Source organism: Melanaphis sacchari, unplaced genomic scaffold, assembly GCF_002803265.2.
Source record: "Melanaphis sacchari strain LSU unplaced genomic scaffold, SCAv2.0 Contig8_pilon_pilon, whole genome shotgun sequence".
Lineage (NCBI taxonomy): Eukaryota > Metazoa > Arthropoda > Insecta > Hemiptera > Aphididae > Melanaphis > Melanaphis sacchari.
The window spans coordinates 2,204,195-2,225,501 of NW_020271635.1; the positions used below are offsets into that span (position 1 = coordinate 2,204,195).

The 21,307-nt window shown below is 25.7% G+C and overlaps 4 protein-coding genes across 4 annotated transcripts; 2 read left to right on the forward strand and 2 right to left on the reverse strand.

Annotated features, from left to right (window-relative positions):
* Positions 1-523: 523 nt before the first annotated feature.
* Positions 524-12,172, reverse strand: LOC112602710 (putative elongator complex protein 1). The gene is made up of 17 exons (XM_025350937.1): positions 11,371-12,172; positions 11,161-11,300; positions 10,801-11,077; positions 10,612-10,726; positions 4,231-4,316; positions 3,883-4,027; positions 3,502-3,820; positions 2,824-3,442; positions 2,512-2,737; positions 2,117-2,287; positions 1,828-2,024; positions 1,626-1,766; positions 1,503-1,560; positions 1,302-1,435; positions 784-914; positions 676-700; positions 524-591 (listed from the first exon to the last, which is right to left on the reverse strand). The coding sequence occupies exons 1-17, from the start codon at positions 12,071-12,073 to the stop codon at positions 524-526; spliced, it is 3,555 nt and encodes a 1,184-aa protein (XP_025206722.1). The 5' UTR covers positions 12,074-12,172.
* LOC112602711 (DNA-directed RNA polymerase II subunit RPB2) lies at positions 5,437-9,266 on the reverse strand. Its single transcript, XM_025350938.1, has 2 exons — positions 5,894-9,266; positions 5,437-5,824 (listed from the first exon to the last, which is right to left on the reverse strand). The coding sequence occupies exons 1-2, from the start codon at positions 9,136-9,138 to the stop codon at positions 5,536-5,538; spliced, it is 3,534 nt and encodes a 1,177-aa protein (XP_025206723.1). The 5' UTR covers positions 9,139-9,266; the 3' UTR covers positions 5,437-5,535.
* A 287-nt stretch (positions 12,173-12,459) lies between the features above and the next one.
* On the forward strand, positions 12,460-16,930 carry LOC112602531. The gene is made up of 7 exons (XM_025350648.1): positions 12,460-12,757; positions 14,330-14,528; positions 14,693-14,817; positions 14,950-15,337; positions 15,560-15,639; positions 15,788-16,205; positions 16,278-16,930. The coding sequence occupies exons 1-7, from the start codon at positions 12,634-12,636 to the stop codon at positions 16,819-16,821; spliced, it is 1,878 nt and encodes a 625-aa protein (XP_025206433.1). The 5' UTR covers positions 12,460-12,633; the 3' UTR covers positions 16,822-16,930.
* An 846-nt stretch (positions 16,931-17,776) lies between these two features.
* On the forward strand, positions 17,777-20,841 carry LOC112602578 (glutaredoxin 3). The gene is made up of 7 exons (XM_025350734.1): positions 17,777-18,043; positions 19,250-19,352; positions 19,414-19,575; positions 19,643-19,891; positions 19,959-20,074; positions 20,347-20,457; positions 20,537-20,841. Exons 1-7 carry the CDS (start codon positions 18,000-18,002, stop codon positions 20,718-20,720), a joined length of 969 nt encoding a protein of 322 aa, XP_025206519.1. The 5' UTR covers positions 17,777-17,999; the 3' UTR covers positions 20,721-20,841.
* Positions 20,842-21,307: the final 466 nt, after the last annotated feature.

Below are 21,307 nucleotides of genomic sequence, written 5' to 3' on the forward strand. Positions count from 1 at the left end.
CTTTAAGTCACTTATGACTAACTCAGTATCCCATATTCAAGCTTTGTTTTTTATTGAAATTAATGTAGATACTGTGATGAGTGATATATTTTGCCTTTTTAGTTAACTATTGGAAGAAGCGCAAAAAAATTGTAATAAATATTTTAAAAACATTTAAAGAAATGATGCAAGGAAAATGTCTAAATCTATATTATTATTATTATTATTATTATCTATAATTTCTGAAACAACCATATAGACATCTCTTATGTTCTATAAATCACATTTTTTCTTGTTTTATTAAGGTTTGTAAGTTATGGAAAATTAATATTCTTCCCTTTTAAAAAAGCTGAGGACTGGAATAAATATAATAAGAATATTAAACATTTAAAATAAGATAAATATAATATTAATAAAAAAATATTACATAATGTTTATATTTCTTTTGTATGTGTATACATTTTGAGAGAAACAAAATATTATATTTTAATTTTATGTTATTGAAATATATTTAATGCATACATAAATAACAAATGAACATTTTTTATTCTAAAATATTTAGTTTCCAATTTTTGTCAGATTTTATTTTTAAAGGGCTCAAAAGAATTGCATCTGAAAACAAATTATAAATATATTATATTCATTAATTTATTATTCATCAATTTTGTTACTTGTATTTATATTATTATTAGTTACCTTCTATAATTTGTTCAGTTTCATTCTAAAAATAAAATAATAATACACATTTGTAATTAATCATAATTTAATTAATAGTCAGTAACATAGAAGGTGTAAAATACTTACAAAAATCGGCCAAACAGTTGATTTGTGATGAAAAATAGAAGTCTGAAAGGATTCCAATGTTGTTTGTAAAGTATGACCTATATCGAATTCTTCAAATCTCACAAGTAATAAACTTATAATTTTTACATTATCTATTAAAAAAAAAATATATATTATTCCATTTTATTCAAGAGGGAACACTGCTATAAAAACTATAGAGAACAATATTTTTGAGGGTCTGACAAATAGGTTTTATATTTTACTATTATTTGACTTAAAAAATAAAAATAATTTTTTAGTAAATTTAGATAGATATAAATTATTTAAAAGCAATATTTAACAAATTGTTGTGTTAAACACTCAAAAATATTATTCTTTCTAATTTTTGTTATGGGCAATTTTACTTTAGGAATAATTAAAAATATTAAAAAAAAAACAATGCTGCAATTTTTCCATGTTAGATATATGTTAAAGAGAGGGAACAAATAATGCATTAATATCCTTTTGAGGAAAAAAATATTTTAAAATTAAAAAATAACCTTTAAAATTTTCAAACTTTTCAATAATTTGTTTCATGGTCAAAACTATTGTGGGTTCTTCTCGAAAATTGCCTTTTTTCAAATTCCACATTTTACGTTGCTGTTTACGGGCACTTCTACAACTAGTTCGAGTGCTATAAATTAAAGCATAGTATGAAAAATAAGTTAAAGTAGTTAAGTAGATTAATAAATAAATTCTACCTTGATGTACGATAAGATGATACACTACTAATTTCTGAACTTGTATCATTTAAGTTATCTATAAGATCACAATATAAAACATATTTATTTAAAAATTAAATATTTAATTGTACAAAATATTACCATAGGGGGTTGTTTCATTAGCATTTTCTTTTCTTACTTCAACTAAACGTTTAGCTAGAGAAACAAAATTTTCATTTTGTGAATTAATATCAGAAATGAGATTTTGAGCAGTATTTAAACAAGACGATTTAATACATTTTTCTGAAAAATATAATAATTAACAGTTAAATATGTGTAAATATTTAACAATCTTAAAACATACCTAAATCACTATCAAGTAATGATCTAGATCGAGCTAAATATAATGCGTGAGTATAATCTTGAGCTTTGATGCAATAATCCACAGCTAATTTAGAATCCTTCAACTCAAACTCAGCAAAATCAGCAGCTTCTCTGAACTTTAAGGTAGATGATAAAGTAGATAAAATGTTTGCTTTAATTTTTTTAATTTCTGAGTCACTAAACAATAATAATTTATATACATATTTATGATATAAGATGATTATGTAAAATAAAAAAATAATTATAATGATTGTAATAGTGTTATTTACTCCAAATTTAGTTCATAAGATAATTCTAAAGATTCTTTCCAAAATCCAGCTTTTAAATAAGAACCAATAGCCTTATTCCGTTCAATACTTTGGTTGTATATTAAGGCTGCATATTTATAATCCATTTTAGAATACAATAAATCCGCAAAATGTTTTGCAATTGTTTTATATCTACAAAATAAAAATAATATATGTATATAATAAATTAATAAAAAAAAATCTTACATCAATTTAAAAATAACCATATGGTTTAATTTTTATTCAATAGCTGGATTAGAATATTTCAATTATATTTTTATTTTCATAAAAATTATATTTTAAGTAAATCAAGAATGGTAATAGATCATATCTTTGATTTTAATATGTAAGGATTAATAAAAGTTATTTTGACTTACTCATTTTGATCTCTATTAAATAATGTTAATGAATAAGAATAGAGGTTGTTATCTATAATATATTTCAAACATTTTTCAAACTGCCCTCCACAATTAATTAAATTCTTTAAGGCCAATTCTTTATTTCCTAATTTATCATCAATCGTAAAACGCATGAAATGAAATTCCATTTTTTCTAATTCTTTTAAAAATGGTACATACTCTTTTGGATCGAGTTGAGAATTATCTAATAATATAATGTATAAATAAATTAGTAAAAATTATACAAAAGTATTGAAACGCATAAACTAATTGAGTATGAAAAATGCTTACTTATAATTTTCATGGCCATTTCTAAATTATATTCAGCAAGTGATGCTTTATACAATTGATCAACATCAACTAAGAATAATAAGTGTTTTAAATAGTCATTATTCATTGATGCCAAATTTAATGCTAAATCAAAACGTTTTAATTTTACATAACACCCAAGCAATGGAAAAGCATATTTATCTTTGTCAAGTTTTTCCAAAGTATTCATTAAACTTGAACATATAGTGAACACTTTATTATCTAATTCATCAACATTGTTTTCTTGAAATTGAGAAGCATAAACAGTATTCAAGTAATTTTTGTCTTCTAATTCAGTTACAAATAAACTTATCCAAGATGGATCTTTTACTTGAATGATAAATTCATTTAGATCATTAATAAACTTTAAAGAATCTAAATCGCATAATACATTAAGATTTATACGCTCCTTGCGTAAAAGATCAAATGCTATTAAATATTTTCGATCTTGAATAAGTTCAACAGCAGATAAAATTGTTAAAGGTCTTGGCTTAATTGTTTCTAAATTACCTCTTGGTAATTGTAATATAACCGAATTACCAGTTACCGTTATAATTTTTGAACCAGATTCAACTCGTCGATGATATTGATCATTATTATCCTGAAACATGTATTGAATTTAACTTATGAGTTTTATATTAGCCAATATTTTTTTATTACTTTAGTAGGATGTATATTATGTGCAATCAGCCTTTGATTCAATGTGGCAGCTAGAATAAAAGGATACCGAATACAGAATGATCCTATGTTATTTAGAATCACTTTATCATTTTCAAAAAGTCTTTTGGATACACCTAGAGCATATATTTTATTGTCCATTACACTTAAATGTGTGCATTCTTCGGGTAAATAAAGATAAGGATCAATTATATCCAATTCTTCGTTCCACAATAATAATTGTCCATTTGATAGCTGAATTAGAGCTCCTTTAGTATGATTCAGAATTGTTACAACTGGTAGCTCAACATTATATTTAGTTCTATAAATAAATAAATAACATAACTTTCTATTAATAAAATACAAATTTTTTATAGCATTTACATATGTTTGAAACTGTCATCGATTTTAGCAACACATATATGATGAATGCTTCCAACCTCTGATAAACTAAATATAATAGTATTTTCGTTTAACCAAAACCAGTGATTAAATATTCCAAACATATTTGGTACTTTGTAAATAGTATCTAAAAATATTAAATAAAACAATATTTAATTATAAGTAATTTTAGATTAAATAAAAAATACAATTTACAAAAATTAAATTTTTGAAAAGCATTATTACTTTAATTCAAATTACTTTCAAATATTTAAATTTCAATAAAAATATATTACTTTTATCATTGATTATAGAATTCTATAATCAATGCTTTTATATAGTATTACTTACTATTTTTTACATAACATTCTTCCTTATAATGATAAAAATGGACAGTCTGATCAGAAGTAATGATACAAATATCATTTCCATTTCTACTGTAAGAATAAAAATTGAAAATAAATCATACTATTTTTATTAAGTATTATAAATTGTTATCCAATTTATTGGTATATCACACAATTTTATTTAATTATCTGGATATTACAATACGCAATAATTCAAGTATGCCATATGACGTAAAATTCAGATTTATTTAGAGAACTAAAATTAATATTCAACAATCATTGTTTGTCTATTAATAATATGTATTTCAAAAAAAAAAAAATGAATTATTTTTTTATATTTATTATGTGGCAAAATATTTAAAGATGATGCTGTTGAAGAAAATATTTCAACAAATTATTTACAATTCATCTGGTTAACAGATATTTAGGTATTTTCTTTACTATTATTTTGATAAATATTTGAAATTAAAGTAATATAAATATTTAGAATTATAGTATAATATAATATATTGTACATACTAACACAAAATATAATGTTTCTTTTATTATTGAACACTTTTATTTTAAAATGTATTAAAAGATTTTACTTTTTTGAATGACTACATAAATTTTTCATAATATATATTTCAATACACAAAAATAAAAATTTAGATGAGTAGTTTTAGTCATATATATATTAAGTTTTGGTGAGCAAGTACTAGATCAACATTTTGTGGAGTACCTATACTACTCTATACCCTGTTAAGTTATAACTCATTAATGACTCTTCCAAATTTTGATTTTTATGTAATTTTATTTATACTTCAAAATATATTTTGCTTCATAATTTATTTAAAAAAAATATTGTTTTACTTAGACTGAAATTTATATAAGTGAAATATAAATAAAATTTGAAATAATCAGCTATTCAATTAAAGAACGATTTAGTATATAATATATATTATCACATATTAATAAATACTTATTTCAAGCAATAATTTTTTAGTCTTATAAATTTACAACCTATAAAACATAACATTTGAAATATTTCATTAACAGCTAGTAAACCAAAAAAAAAATTTTAGGATTGACATAATTTAAAAATATTACAGGAGTAAAATAATATTATTATTTAAAAATAAACTCAAATATTTATCGAAATAAGAATACACTTTATTATAAAATTATTATTAAACACATTTCAATCACAATTTCTTTTTATTTTTTTTTTTTTGTACAGTTTATTACGCTTATTATGATAATACTATAATACAATTTAAGTATAATTAAAATAAAATGAATCAGTCAAATCTGAGTTATTCATATCAATCTAGTTAGTGACCATCAACCTTGGAGCGATGTTCATTGACATTAATTCTTGGAATAATAATTTTGCTGCATATGGTAATTTAACTTGTGAAATCTGAGTTTTATTTTTACATCCCTTGCACTCAAAGGTATTATTTCTTAGATTGGCAATTGCAATTAAGCCACAGAAATTACATATATGTATACGGTAGGGGTCAGATACTTCGAATAAACGTTCACGTAAAAATTGTGCAGCTCCATGTGCTATTTGACAATCTCGTTCCATCTCACCAAAACGTAATCCACCATCCCTAAAAAATTAAAATTAATTTAATATTGAAATAATATAGTATTTAAATTATAAAATCTTAAAATCTTACCTTGCTCTTCCCTCCATAGGTTGCCGTACTAAAATTTGAACGGGTCCTCTTGCTCTTGAATGTATCTTATCATCTACCATGTGCTTAAGACGTTGATAATAAGTTGGTCCTAAGAATATTTGAGCGTTAATTTTTCTTCCAGAAAAGCCATTATACATAACTTCATTTCCTCGTAGATGATAACCATATTCTTGTAATAAAGTTGAAATTTTTTGTACATTTACAGCATCATTAAATGGTGTAGCATCACCAATTTCTCCTTTATTTGCTGACACTTTTCCTTGTAAGCACTCAATTAAATGTCCAATTGTCATACGAGATGGGATAGCATGAGGATTAATAATAATATCAGGTGTAATGCCTTCACAAGTGAAAGGCATATCTTCTTGTCTATATTGTATTCCACATGTTCCTTTTTGACCGTGCCTCGAAGCAAATTTATCACCAATTTGAGGTATTCTTTCAGAGCGAACTCGTATCTTACAAAATTTGTAACCTTCCGAGTTTAATGTTAATAAAACTTGATCAATGAGACCAGTTTCACTGTTTCTTAAAAATGTACTGCAATCTCGTTTAGAATATTTTTTTGTAGTTCCTTCGAGTTCATCTTCATTATCTGGAAGTGTCATTGTTTTGCCAATAATAACATCATCACCAGATACTCTGAGACCAGGAGATATTATACCATCATCATCTAACTTATCATAAATGGCATTTCTCATGCCTTGACATGATTGGCGATTTGGTTTTTCAAATACCTCTTCTTGATCTCCAATTCGTTTTGATTCAGAATCTTTATAAGAACGGAAAAATACAGATCGGAAGAATCCTCTTTCTACTGCAGAAGCATTCAATATTACACTATCTTCTTGATTATAACCAGTATAACATAAAATTGCTACAATAGAATTAATACCAGCTGGCAGTTCTCTGAAACGTAAATATTCCATAGATCTTGTTGTTACAAGAGGCTTATGTGGATAATAAAGAACATGAGCTAAGGTATCCATACGAACATGATAATTGGTTATGTAAACACCCATGGCTTGTTTACCCATAGCACTTTGGTATGTATTCCTAGGACTCTGATTGTGATCAGGGAATGGAATGATGGATGCACATACTCCCAATATCATAGCTGGATGAATTTCACAATGTGTGTAAGTTGTACAGTATGCATATTCTTTTTCTTGTCTTAAATCATCAGGTGACATGGCAATCATTGTTGTTTCTTCTTCCAAAGTATCAATATATTCAACTACACCATTAGATACAAGCACTTGCCATCCATAATTGTTATAATCGCGCTCTTTTAAGCTATCAATATGACGTTTTTTTAGCAATAATTTTCCATTTTCAACAATTAACAATGGTCGACAAATACGACCAGCATCTGTATAAATTCTTATTTCACGGTCACGTATATCACGAATAATACTAACTTCACTTACAATGATGTCCATTTGTCGTCGAAGTTTTCTCAAAGTACCCATAAGTTGTTCAGGATCACGATGAATACCAACCCAACATCCATTTACAAATATTTTAGTGGCATCTACAATTGCTGAAGGAGCAATTTCTTCTAAATTTTCCATACTCCATTCTTCTAAAAATTCTAAAATTGGAGATGGCTGAGAGCCAACAGATATATAAGCCATTAATGCAAGATTTTTTACCAAACCAACAGCAGCTCCTTCTGGGGTTTCTGCAGGACATAACATGCCCCATAGAGTATTATGCAACTGCCTAGGTTTTGCTAATTTACCATCTCGCCCAATTGGAGAATTTACACGTCTTAAATGTGACAATGTTGAGGCAAATGTAAGTCTATTTAATACCTGCGATACACCAGCCCTTGCTTGATGGGCCTTTTTTTGATCACCCCAATTTCCTGTAGCTAATGAATACCTTAGACCATCAGTTATAAGTTTTGTTTTAATTGCTAGATCTAAGTTAAAATCTTTTCCACGATCAATGAATTTTTGTGCATACATACGTACTTCTTTCATTAAATTTTTGAACAATCCTCTAAATAAAAATGCCAATAAAGGTCCAGCTAAATCCAAACGTTTGTTACCATAATGATCTCTGTCATCCAATTCACGTCTACCAAGTGAAGCCAAAAGAAGACGATGAACCATATATCCCAAGAAATAAGCTTTTTTAGTTTCACAAAAATCTGACACACCTACATGAGGTAACATTTCTTTTTGAAGGATTTCTCTAGCATACTTAATACGTTTATCTTTTGTCACTCCGGGTCTTGCTCCACGAGAACCAATAAAATTTAATGCAACATTTTGTTCTTGAATTACAAAAGCTTCATCTAAAGACGGTTTTACCATTTCCATCATTTCTGGGTCATCAAAATCATAAATTATATGTTCCAATATATCACGATCGGCTACAAATCCTAAAGCTCTAAAGACAATCATGATAGGTATTTCTTGTTTAATATATGGCAATATTGCAATTATCCTTTGGCCAATTGCAGATTTTTTTATACTTTGACCACCACGAGCCATCATATTAACCCAAAGAGTAGAAGTTGGACGAGATGAATGTTCCAAACAAGACCTTATTTCAGCCTTAAATGCATATTTTCCATCTTTCATACTAAAAACATATACAGTATTTGTAGCCATTTTTTCCTGAGCGATTAATACTTTTTCAGATCCGTTTATAATAAAATAACCACCAGGATCTAATGGACATTCATTTAACTCAGTCAAATCACGATCATTTAATCCAAATAGTAGACAATACGTGGACCTTAACATTATAGGTATTTTACCTATAAATGATTTAGAATGTTGAGTGACAACTGGTTCTTCACCATCTTTAATTACAGTTTTTGTAATATCTACATAAAGTGGAGCAGAATATGTTAAATTACGTAACCTAGCTTCATTAGGCATCATAGGAGATGGTGAACCATCTTTTTCCCAATGAGTAGGTTTAGATAAGTAAATCTGTTCAAACTTAATTTGATATTTAGTAGGAGTATCAATTTCACCATGTGTATGTTGTGATTCAGCTTGTAATTCAATTTGAGGAGAATCTTCTACAATACGCTGAACGGACATTTGAATAAATTCATCAAACGAATCCAATTGTTGTCTTACAAGACCTTTTTCATCGAAATAAGAATTGATTACTATCCAGCAAGCTTCTTGCCAAAGCTCGCTTGAAATTTCTTCGGTCTCCTCTTCTTCCTCATATTCATCATCGCCCAAGTCGTACATATTTAATAAAATGTCCTTTTATAAATTTAATTTATAACTACTTAGTAAAATAAAGTATCTTACAGAAATAATTACAAGTTAGAACGCGTTTACCGTTTGAAAATATTTAACAATAATCATTATTCATTTACACACAACATTCGACCCATAGTTTATTATCAAGACAAAATATAACAAATTCCAAAGAGTATATATAAATTTTTAGGTTATATAAAAATGGCTATGATAAAATACGCGGCCATATTTGAAAAATTACGCAAAAATAAAATCTTGCATATTATGGAATAGATTCAATAAATTAACAAATATTAAAACTAAATTTAATTTATGACCAGTAGTGTACTGAAGTTAGGAGGGGGGGATAATTCCTTCCATGAAAAAATAACTGTAATTACTTTTATTGTAGAATGGAATTATTATTTTTTTGCTACCTCCTTTAACCTCCTCCCCCACCAACACCAATAAACCAGTCCTACATACACCACTGGTTTTTAAAAAACTGTAGCGGTTGCAACCGTCAAGATGAACTAGACGAGTAATACAAACATTTTAATAAGCTGAACTATTTTCTAAATATAATGATTTATCTTGAATAGTTATTTAATTCAATATTATTATAGCAACATAATACAAATTAAAATATTTTTAAATTATGAATAAATTAAGCAATTAAAATCGATATTCAGTGTTCATTAGTCTAAAATGTTTAAACTTTATCAAAAACACATAATGGCAAGTTTTTTATTTTCATATTTAAATTTTATTTCACTATTATATTCAACAATTAAAATATTGAGTTTGAATTCACAAGAATAAAATGATAATTTGAAAAATATTAATTGTATAAAAAATAAAATAGTTATGATATAACTGGTAAGGTTAAAGAATGAAAATACAGGAATATATTTAAAACATTGAAAGGAATGTTGGAAGATTTAAAAAGGATGCAACACTTGGGCAGATAGAGGTAATAATTTGGAAAAGAAGTAGATGAGATGATAGAACTTTGCGGACTGAGGAGCTGATGCATAGTATACAAATTTAAGAGAGTGGACAGTAAGTTATTTAATGAAAGTGAAATAGAGTGAAGGCCTTGAAAGTTAAAATACAGAAATGTATGTTGATTAATAAAAACTATTTATGTGTTAATTAAATTATTTAAATTTATTTATAATTTAAATATTGGCTAGTTTAATATCACATACAACTTTATTTATAGATTTGTTTAAGATAATGGAAACATTTCAACCCATATTTATTTTAATATTTTACCAAACAAGTTTTTAGCCAGTAATTTTAATTATTATATATTGTACTCTAAAATTAATTTAGCTGAACTCTGAAAGAAACTAATAGATAAAAGCTATACTATGATACATAATACTATTACCAGTGATATTGATAATGCGTACATGATACATTACCATGTTTATAGAAATATATTAAAGAACTTTTATAATCAAAATATCTTACCTTTGATTGTTAGGCAAATAAAGTACACTGTCCACAGGAGATTCTATAGTTAATTTAACATCAAACATTGGAGGTGGTATTATGACTTGTTTAAATGGTGTTAGTAAAACTGAACCTAAAAAACCAAATAGAAAATAAAAAAATTCCATCAATTCATCAATTAAATAATAAAAATAATAATATTCTTACAGTAATCTATAACAGCAACCCAGTCTTCAGTTCCTGGACTTGAAGTACACAAAGTTTCAGTCCAATAAAGTATGTAGTAATTACCGTTGTTAGTAATTAATTGTAAACTATTGTCCAATAACCACTTCGCAGTAATTATTTTATTTTCAATTGTCATCCATTTTTTTATCTGCCATGCATAATTTGTGCACGATAAAAATAATAAATAATTATTGTCTAAATCAGTACACTGAATACATAATATTGAAGAATCATGGTTCCACAACAACTGCTGTACCTGTCATTTGTAAAGAGATAAAAAAAAAAATATATACAAATTAGTATAATAATAAATTATAATATTTATAAATATTTACTAACATTAATTGTAGATGGAATTTCAAAGTCCCCATGTTTAAGTCCATTTTTTTCCATAAAACTAATAAAATATTTATCATTTGTATGTTGAGAGAATGATAAAAGTTCTTTAGTAGTTTTCCAATTTAATACAGCTTCCACTCCTAAATCAAAATAACAATAAAAATAAAAGAAAGTTTACATTATGCCTTAAATAATGGTAGGGTGTTCTACCTGAGAGAGGTTCACTTATATACTGTAGAATTCCATCCCTATTAAAAATTTTAATAGATCTCAAATTAACAACTTTATCAAGAAATCCGATTGCAAATAATAAACTGTCCGGTCTCCAGCAGATATTTATTGAATCATTACAATTGTCACCATCTCCAACAACTTCTTTGACTACTCTTTTGTCTTTGCCTTCTGATCCATGAAATTGTGTTTCTTTTTTTCCCCAGCCAACATTTACCAATAACTTTTCTGAAAGTTCAACCTTAATAATGTTGAAACTGTTTAAAATTTCGAAACAATCTGTCACCAATGTTATATGTTCTTGGCCTGTCAATAGAACAATTCGTTCAAAGTCAGGACTGCACAGTATATTGGAGACTACATCTTCACACTTGTATGCGATTTCTACAATATTTTCTTGTATCAATAATACATCGCCATTTGAACAACCAACCACAAAGGAATCCCACGGTTCGTAGTATGCATATGATGTAATCTTGATATTGTCGGAGTTCGTGGTAATGTATACATCTGATGTAGATAGATTTACCACAAGACGAGGTTGACCGTTTAAGTTTAAACGCCAAATGGCGCTATCGGTCGAGTAACATAATTCACCGTTGGAAATTATCTGAACCGATGTAGCGTCTTTTAACTGTTCAACATGCACTACACTAGACTTGTGCAGCTTAAGATTTTTCATACTGAACTCGTTTTAAAAATTTTAATATTCAATTTAGAGTCTTTATGACTTTATTACTTTAATTAAAAAATTATAAATATGAATCTGAAGTCTTCACTATCTTATCACACATAGCGCACACGTGAATAATATTTGTATTTGATAACAATATATTATTATTATTATAGATATAAAGAGGAATAATATTGTGTTATGGTTACAGATATTTATAATATATATCCATAGCCATAGGCCTATAAACTGTATATATCTGTGATTATAGTGCTTTAGCGTAACCTTTTAGGTTACCATCTATTCTATGACATTCTGAGGCTTTGAACCAAAGACCATGGAAGCGATAATAGAGTGTAACCATTGATAAGAATAAAGTCAATTTAATTCTTCAGTCCTTCCATCGATTGTGTTTTGTTCGTTCTGTTGTGTTGAACAGTTGTTTTTTTCGATTCATCTTTAAGAAGTTATTTTTGTTTTCAAATTTATAGAACACCACAAATCACAATATAATTTAGCTATTTTTTTTTTTTGTGTGTCGTAATAACCATAGGCTCACTTTCTAAACTATGGACAAGGACAACAATACAAACGAAAATGATACTGTAGATTCTGAACAACTGTTCTTTAAGATTAATAACAAACAAGTTGTGTTTAAAACTGACAAGCGAACTGTTGAGAAACTAGACGATGGTATGTTCAGAAATGTATATAATAATTTTGATAAATATTCCAATTTTCTTATAATATTGATATTTGATGTATTACTGAATGTTCCCCGTATAATCCTGTTTATGTAAAGCCCTAACTTTTTATTTTAAGTATTGATGACAACTTTTGATATAAATGTTGGGTCATAATATTTTTTATTAAAAAAAAAGTCAATGAACTATCAACATGGATTTATAATATTTAGGTTTACATTTCTGAAATATATCTAATATCACTATATTTAGTTTGTGTTACAACTTAGAATATATTAATTATGTAGTAATCATAGTTAAAGAAGATATTTCATTTTATAAAAAAAATAATTAAAAATCTTATTACCTAAAATTTTACTTGCATATATTTTCATTATTTATTATTTTTTTTTTTTACATTAATATATTTCTTTATAAATACATTACACAGAGATAAAGAATATCATATTTACTCCTTTAAATCCTTTAAGTTTGTGGTGGATAGAGAGTTAATGTTTATATTGTATATTGTGCAGAAATTAAAGATAAAATAAACTTATCAAATACTATTATATATTTACATTACAATAAGTTAGATTGACAGTAAGTATATTCGAAATATACACACAACAATATCAGCTGGTTATGTCATTCATCTATTTTAATTACTTCAATTAATAGTTATTCATCTCTTTTAATTACTTTAATTAATAGTATATAAAAGTATATAAAACCATCTATGAAAAAAATATAATAAAAACTAACTACATCAAGAATACAGAGTCTTAGTAGATTAATTAATTTCTTTACTATGAACAGTACATTTTTTTTTTTTTTTTAGAAGTATCTAACTGGGAGAATACTTAAATGCATATAATTAAATTTTGTTGAATCTTCAAACAAGTTTTCATTAGAATTATTCTTAATATATTATTTTTATTGAATCGCAAAATTTTTAAATAACTATCTTAATACCTTTCCATTTAAAAAGCTTATATTGAAAAATAGATTTTTTAAAAAGCAAAATAGATAGTATGTAAAGTATCTAATGGTAGTAAATCTCTAAGTTTGACAAATGTATAAGATAAGGACTGAATCTTTCCAACTAGATTATTCATATGTAGGTTCCATCTTAAGTTATTTTCAAATATATTACCTAAATCACGGATTTTTGGTACTTATTCTACTTGTACATAATTATTCATAATGCAATTAAAATAACTTTTATAGTAATGAATTAATACTGAAAATATATATGTATTAAATTTATTTATTGAGAATTTCATGTACATTGTTGTTGTCTAAATTCATCATTAACTAACTCTCTCACTAATACTTTTAATTGTTAAAACTAATCGTAGGTTTGTTATGGACCTCTTCCCACAAATTTTAGAAAATATCAGATTGAATCATCAGTGTAGGTTATCAATTTACCATCAATAGTTAAGTCAGACTGCGATTAAAATAATAATAATATATATGATTCATATTTATTAAATAAATAGTTAAATAAATGTATATCTATTAAGATTTTTTAAATTTTATGTATAAGTTAAGGAAAATTATTGTATTGCATTTTTAGAAGAGGTGTTGATGAACTATATTAAAGCTATAATTAATTCAAGAATGTTAATGTCAAATGGCCGAAATTTAATCAATTATCCAGTAAATATTACAAGAACGGATGATTTGGATACATCTAGTTCATTTATTGAATTAGAAGTTTCTACTATTGTACAAGATGATGGTGTTGAAGAACTTCATTGCGCTCTTTTAAATGAGTATGTATTAGTTTATTTGGTATTTTGGTGCCTATATTTATTTAATATGTGCATTTATTAACTGTTATGTTATAAGACAATATTTTTAATTTATTCCATATTGTTAAAGTAGTAAAAATTTGAAAGAAATATGTACAGAATGAAATAATTTTTCTTATTTTTAGTGGATCCTTAAATGAAACCAAACCTTCAGTTGAATTTAAATCTGTTATTGAAAATCAAAATGATGCAGAAATCAGTCCATGGAATGAATCATTAATAAATGAAACTTACATTCCTGATAGTAGTAGTGAGTAAATTTTATTTTCTACCCTACCCAATTTGGTAAATAATTTATTTTACATAATAATAAAATTCACTTTAATTATAATTAATTTATGTATGGAACATTAATAATTAAAATTAACAATTCAATGTTTAGTGCCAGCTTTAAAATGGTCTACAGAAATGACATCTTTATTGATTGCTTTACGTGGAAGTCTTAATGAAGAATTTAATTCATCAAAATATAAATTTAAATTATGGGAACTGATTGCACGACGAATGAGTAGTAGCATGCCTTCGGTGAAAGTTACTGCTAAAGATTGCGATGACAAGTGGAGAAATATTGCTGCTACATACCGTAAAAATATTGAAAGAATTAAATACATGGGAGATTTTAGTGTACGGTGGGAACATTTTTCTGCTATGGATGAAATTCTTAGAGGTACTGATGAATTAAAAATACCAGACTCCTATATTGAGGTGGACAAAATGATTGATCCTGTAAATAGGACTTCTGAAGTTGACATCGATATTGATGCAGAAAAGTATATTAATTTTTTTTTAATAACTATTAACAATGTTGTAAAGTATTTGAATACATTTTTTTATTTTAACATCCTATAAACTATTTGAAATAGAAACAAAAGTTTAATTCAAATTAATATTCATGTTTGATTATTTATTTAAATAATTTAAACATATGTTTACAACACTGATTATTAGAAATGGAGATTTGACCGAGTACTATAGTATGTGTTTGTTTCCAGTATCAAAGAAGCCATAAATACAGATTCAAACGATGATATGGATTATTTTTTTTTGACTTCAACAACTAATGCAAATAATGGTATGTTTTATCAGAGAATAATGTACAGTAATTTTAAAATTATTATTTATCAAGAAATTTTATTATAATTTGGTTTCTAATGAACATTATAGTTTAAAAATAAATAATATAATATTAGATTTAGAGCAATGTTATTGATTTTTTATAGAAATACGATTATGGACCCAAGAAATGATACTTCTTTTGTTTTCATTACGACGTTCTATGGCAGATCGTTTTGACCATGCAACCAAAGAAACAGAAAAAGATCTACTATGGTATGAATTAATTACAAAAATGAACAAAAGTCTTGGTGGAAACGCTGACATTGAATCATATGAAGCAGAGTCTTTATGGAACCAATGTGTTGAACAATATGAAGAAAATTTAGATAAATTAAAAGCCGAAGGACCTGAAAATGTAAAATGGCCTTATTTTGCCATTATGGATCAAATGTTAGGTGGTACAATAGAAATACCAGATGCCTGTCATCCACGTCCGGGTGAAGATTTGGTGCCTGTTTTTATGCAGGGTGTTTGGAAACAGTCTGAAGTGCGAGAAATATTAAACAATTACAAAGTTGATAAGTAAGTTAAAATATTGAATTGATATAATGTATAAAATAAAATGGATATTTACAATTATGTAATTGATTTTAGTGTTAATAATGATGAAGACTCGGATGCTAGCGATGAAAGTGTTGTAGAAACAAAAGCTGGAGTAAAATGGCATCCAGAATTAACCCGTAAGTTAATACATTTACGCTCGGATGCAGAAAATGAAGTGAAAAAATGGATTCGTAAACCAAATTCAATATGGACTGTAGTTCTCAAGAAATTTCGTCGTATTGGCATGGTTTTGTTGACTGAACAAGATTTAGAGAATAAATGGAATAGTTTAGTAAGAGCATATAACCGCAGAGTTGCTGGTATCAGCAAAAGGTCTAAAACCCATTGGCCATATTTCTATGGGATACAAAGTGTGATGAGTAGTATTGTTGAAAATGAAAGTGCTCGTTCTTCAACACTTACACATGATGGCAGTAAGTCAGATCAACCACCTGAATGGTTTATTAGTTACATGAAAAGAAAAGAAGCTAGTGATTCATATAAACATGAACAGTTGAGAAACATGCTAGCTGACATACAACACAGCCAAATGGAAAATAGAAGATTGATACTTTCTATTTTTAAGAAGTTATAATAAATATCCTAGTCAAGTACGGTTATTCTACATAAATGTGATTATAGAAACATATATTCTTGTAAATATATTATACTTTCTGTTATATAAGGCTGACAGTTAAATTTAAAAGAAGTATTAACTATTTTTTTACAAATTGATTGAAAAAAAAATATGTATATTTAATGAATGACTTAAAGTGAAAAATATTTATAACTTTGTATCTCAAATTTTATCAAAGGATGATTTTTTTTGTTCTAATTAAATTTAGTTTATAATCTAATTATTATAGATTGTAATATTATACTATAATTTTGTTAAACTATAAGATTTGTATTGAAAAAAAAGTTATTTTCATTTATTTTGTTTTAAATTTTAATTAACCTTAATTTATTTTAACAGAATAATAAAAATGGTTATTAATTATTATTTTAGTAAAAACTGTATTCAACTTTTTGACAACGTGTATTTTTTATGTTCAAGTTTTAATTGCTAGTTATTCATATTATTCTGAAACCTGAACCTATTACAAAAATGACTAAAAAGAGAAATTTTTTCGACACTTTTCACTCTACAAGTTACGGTTTGTTAGTATTTAGACTTCAATATTAAAAATAATTTTATGAATCCACTTTTTAACACTATTTAATGTTTATTTCTTTATTATATTATAATACTAGAGGACTCGTTCTCCTGCTTGCTTTGTTTACCAATCACTTAGATAGGTTCAGACAATTTTTTAATTGATGAAAATAATAATTTTTTCAAGTTAATAAAAGTTACTGAAAGGTCTGAAAGTTATTCAAATGTAACAAAAATCATAAAATTGTGTACAGTTTATTTATTACAAATCTTGGTAGCACTGATATACCAGGGGAAATAGAAAATAATTCCCCTTTTATACATCGTGCATCGTAGTTTGTGATAACAAACCGTGTATTATCATAATACGAATGTTTATATTATCCATAAATCTGTGCGGTTCTGATTTAATAATTCACATTGTCAAGTATATTGTGATAATATATAAAACGTTTGAGTAGTACTCTGTGCTAGATTATTAAGTACCTAATACCTATGCGCATATTATCTATCATTCTAATTTCTAAACTTGAAAAGTAAGAAAAACTATTCACATTAATCTGTTATATTAATCAGTTTTTCTGAAATTGTCTTAAATCACCTATAGCAACAATAAAATGGTGACTTCTATTACTTCAGATACAGAATTTGACGCCTTTAAGTATGTACATAATATATATTATTTATTTTTTTTAATATAAATTTACTGGTAAATATCTTTATTAGTGAATATAATTAAATATAATACATACTATGAAGTGTTAGTTTAAAATAGACATTTGATAAAGTTAAACAAGAAATAAATTAATATATTTAATATACCTATATTGTTTTTTATTAATTAAATAATAGTATTATGGATATTTAGTCTTTACCTAAGTCTGATGTAATGCTGTTTCAGGAACGTCATATTTTGTACTAAATTAAAATGTAAAAATGGTCATGACGCAAAACTGTATTTTGGAAATATATTAAAAATTGTTTATATAGATTAGTGTTTAAAATAATACTTGGTTAAAGTAAATTATTCACTATGTAAATAACAGTCATTTCTTTTTACTACTGATATACAATTTATTTTTGCTTGGACTGAAGGGTTGATTTCTATAATATAGTACAAAAAAAATTTGAAAATAAAACAAAAATACTTCCTTAGACTATAATAACTATTTGTGGGAAAATTTTGTTTTCAGTATTGAGACAAAAAACCCAAGAAAAATTGTTGAGGTTGACAAAAGCCTATTTTAAGTGCAAAAATAATGCAGGCAGAATACTTTCACAACAATGGATTTTTTGACGACTATATTTGTCTACTTTTCTTAGTGAATTATTGTTTAACATAAAAAAGGGTACAACAATTTTTTTAATTTTTTGATGGAAGCACAACTCTAGCAAACTTGAAGAAGTGGGTTTTTAACATTTGACTGTAAACCATAACAAAAATTTTGTAGATTCTTTAAATACAGCACACATTCATAAAGTGGGGGTTAGCAAAGTAGAAGAACAAAAAATATCACATTTCAGTACATCATAATTTAAAATTATATTTTGCTGAATTTATCTGGCCAAAAATTTTAAAATAATTAAAATACAACTTTATCTAACATATAATAAAATTATTAATGAATCATTCATTATTGTAGTAAAACTTTTTTTTTTTGCATTTAACATCTTACATGTATTAAAAAAATGCATGAAATATTAAATTTGATTTGTTAATATAAATAAAAATAAGGTAGTCTGTGATGATAAGAGAGTAGCAAAATTTTGATTCTTAAATAACAGTATTAAGATGTTTCAGAAAATAAGATAGTTTCCTATAAAAGGAAAGTACCGTGAATTTAATACATTATTTCATGGTTTTCAGATCAAATGGATTGTCTGTTATTCATTTCTATGCCGATTGGTCAGAACCATGCCAGCATATGAATAACATTTTAGAAGATTTAGTTTTAGAAAATGAATTTCAGGTAATATTTATAGTAATATTTGTGCAAATGAAATCATTAAAATATTTTTTGAATATTTCAGAGCATTAAAATTGCTAAGTGTTTAGCTGAAGATTTTGCTGAAATATCATTAAAGTATAATGTATCTGCTGTACCAAAATTTATAATGTTTCGTAATGGTGTTCAAGTTGATGTATTAGATGGTGCTGATCCAATACAGCTAAATAAAAAAATCCAAGCACTGGTACTTTTAAATTAACTAAAAGCTAAGATGTTAAGATTTTCTATGTATTGTTTATTTTTATGTTTAGCTAACTAAAAGTGAAAAAACAGATCAAAAAGTGGAAGACATCAATTTGAGATTAAAGTCATTAATAAATTCTGCTCCTATCATGCTTTTTATGAAAGGATCTAAGTCTGAGCCTAAATGTAAATTCAGTACAGCAATTGTAAATTTACTTAACAATATTAATGCTGAATTTAGTACATTTGATATACTACAAGATCAAGTTGTTCGAGAAAAATTGAAAACATATTCCAATTGGCCGACATATCCACAGGTAAAATTATTTTAATTTTTATAGGTGAATATTGTAATATTATTTTACAAAATTTGTGATTTTGTAGCTTTATATTAATGGTGAATTGATTGGAGGATTAGACATTGTGAAAGAATTGAAAGAAAATGGTGAACTGGATAATTTATTAAAAGTAGAGAGCAGTAAAACTAATCTTAACGACAGGTGAGTTATTTTTCTTTTTATATTAAAAATATAATTTTTAAAGTTATTTGATATTTTTCTTATGACATTTTGTGTGTTTGAATATAATAAAAAGTCAAATTTACTTACTTTAATTACCTAAAATGTAATTATATTTAATGGAAATAATTTTTATAATCAGCATACATTATTTTTTATACTAAAATTATTAACTTATATATATATTGGATTATATTATCAATTTTCAATTATATATTTTTAATTTGCATTAATATATTTATTTTTTACTTTAGGCTTAAATTACTTATACATAAAGCTGATGTTATGGCATTTATTAAAGGCAACAAACAAGTTGCTCGATGTGGATTTAGTAATCAGTTGATCCAAATATTAAACCAAACTGGGTAAGCATTAAATAGTGTTTATGAAATATAAGTATATTACTTTGTTAAAATATTATTAATATAAAATTATATCCAACAGTATTGATTACGAAACATTTGATATTTTGTCTGATGAAGAAGTTCGACAAGGACTAAAAGTTTATTCTGATTGGCCAACATACCCACAAGTTTATGTAAAAGGATCATTGATTGGAGGATTGGATATAATTAAAGAATTAAAAGAAGGCGGAGAATTAATAGCTACTCTTAAAGGAGAGTTATAGAAAAACAAGAAATAGTTTGGTTACTAATTTTTTTTCAATTGATTATTAAATTGATGTAGTTTAATGTAATTTGGCATAGAAGTATCAAAATAAACAGACTATTACAATCTTAAGAAAAATATTTTAATGGTATTTAAAATATTTACAAAATGATATGATGTGTATTTAACTATTAATAAAGTTATTTAATGCCAAATCAGATTTAGTTATTTATTACCAAACATTATTAAATGAACGATATATTTTTTTTACTGAATTCAATTTTGATAAATTTGTTACTTGTTAATTGATAAAAAGATTTTTCACTTGTATTTCATCGTTATTTTTAAACCCATCTCAATAGGTCGATAACATTTTTATATCATTGTTGTCTGTTGGCATTCATAGAAAAGTGGTTATTTATCCTGAAGAAGTTCTTGATGTCATATTTTAAAAATCAAGAAAAGTTGATATATTTGTATAACTGTAGACAGTTATTTTTTTAAATAGGTACTAGGCATAAGTAATTAAAAAAAAAAAAAAATAGGTATATGTATATTTATTATTATTACGGTGAAGGGTCATGATCCCAAGCCAAGCTTTTCTAT

Bases quoted from the DNA above. Each gene is read 5' to 3' on its own strand.
- LOC112602710 (XM_025350937.1), bottom strand. From the start codon at position 12,073: ATGAAAAATCTTAAGCTGCACAAGTCTAGTGTAGTGCATGTTGAACAG. The intron at 3,443-3,501 runs GTAATAAAAAAA...TACATGTTTCAG, and splicing joins ATAATATACATCCTACTAAA to GATAATAATGATCAATATCA. The intron at 915-1,301 runs GTTATTTTTTAA...TTTTTTTAATAG, and splicing joins AAAGTTTGAAAATTTTAAAG to ATAATGTAAAAATTATAAGT.
- LOC112602531 (XM_025350648.1), top strand. From the start codon at position 12,634: ATGGACAAGGACAACAATACAAACGAAAATGATACTGTAGATTCTGAA. The intron at 15,640-15,787 runs GTATGTTTTATC...GATTTTTTATAG, and splicing joins AACAACTAATGCAAATAATG to AAATACGATTATGGACCCAA. The intron at 16,206-16,277 runs GTAAGTTAAAAT...AATTGATTTTAG, and splicing joins AACAATTACAAAGTTGATAA to TGTTAATAATGATGAAGACT.
- LOC112602711 (XM_025350938.1), bottom strand. From the start codon at position 9,138: ATGTACGACTTGGGCGATGATGAATATGAGGAAGAAGAGGAGACCGAA. The intron at 5,825-5,893 runs GTAAGATTTTAA...TTAATTTTTTAG, and splicing joins CCTATGGAGGGAAGAGCAAG to GGATGGTGGATTACGTTTTG.
- LOC112602578 (XM_025350734.1), top strand. From the start codon at position 18,000: ATGGTGACTTCTATTACTTCAGATACAGAATTTGACGCCTTTAA. The intron at 19,576-19,642 runs GTACTTTTAAAT...TTTTATGTTTAG, and splicing joins ATAAAAAAATCCAAGCACTG to CTAACTAAAAGTGAAAAAAC. The intron at 20,458-20,536 runs GTAAGCATTAAA...TATATCCAACAG, and splicing joins CAAATATTAAACCAAACTGG to TATTGATTACGAAACATTTG.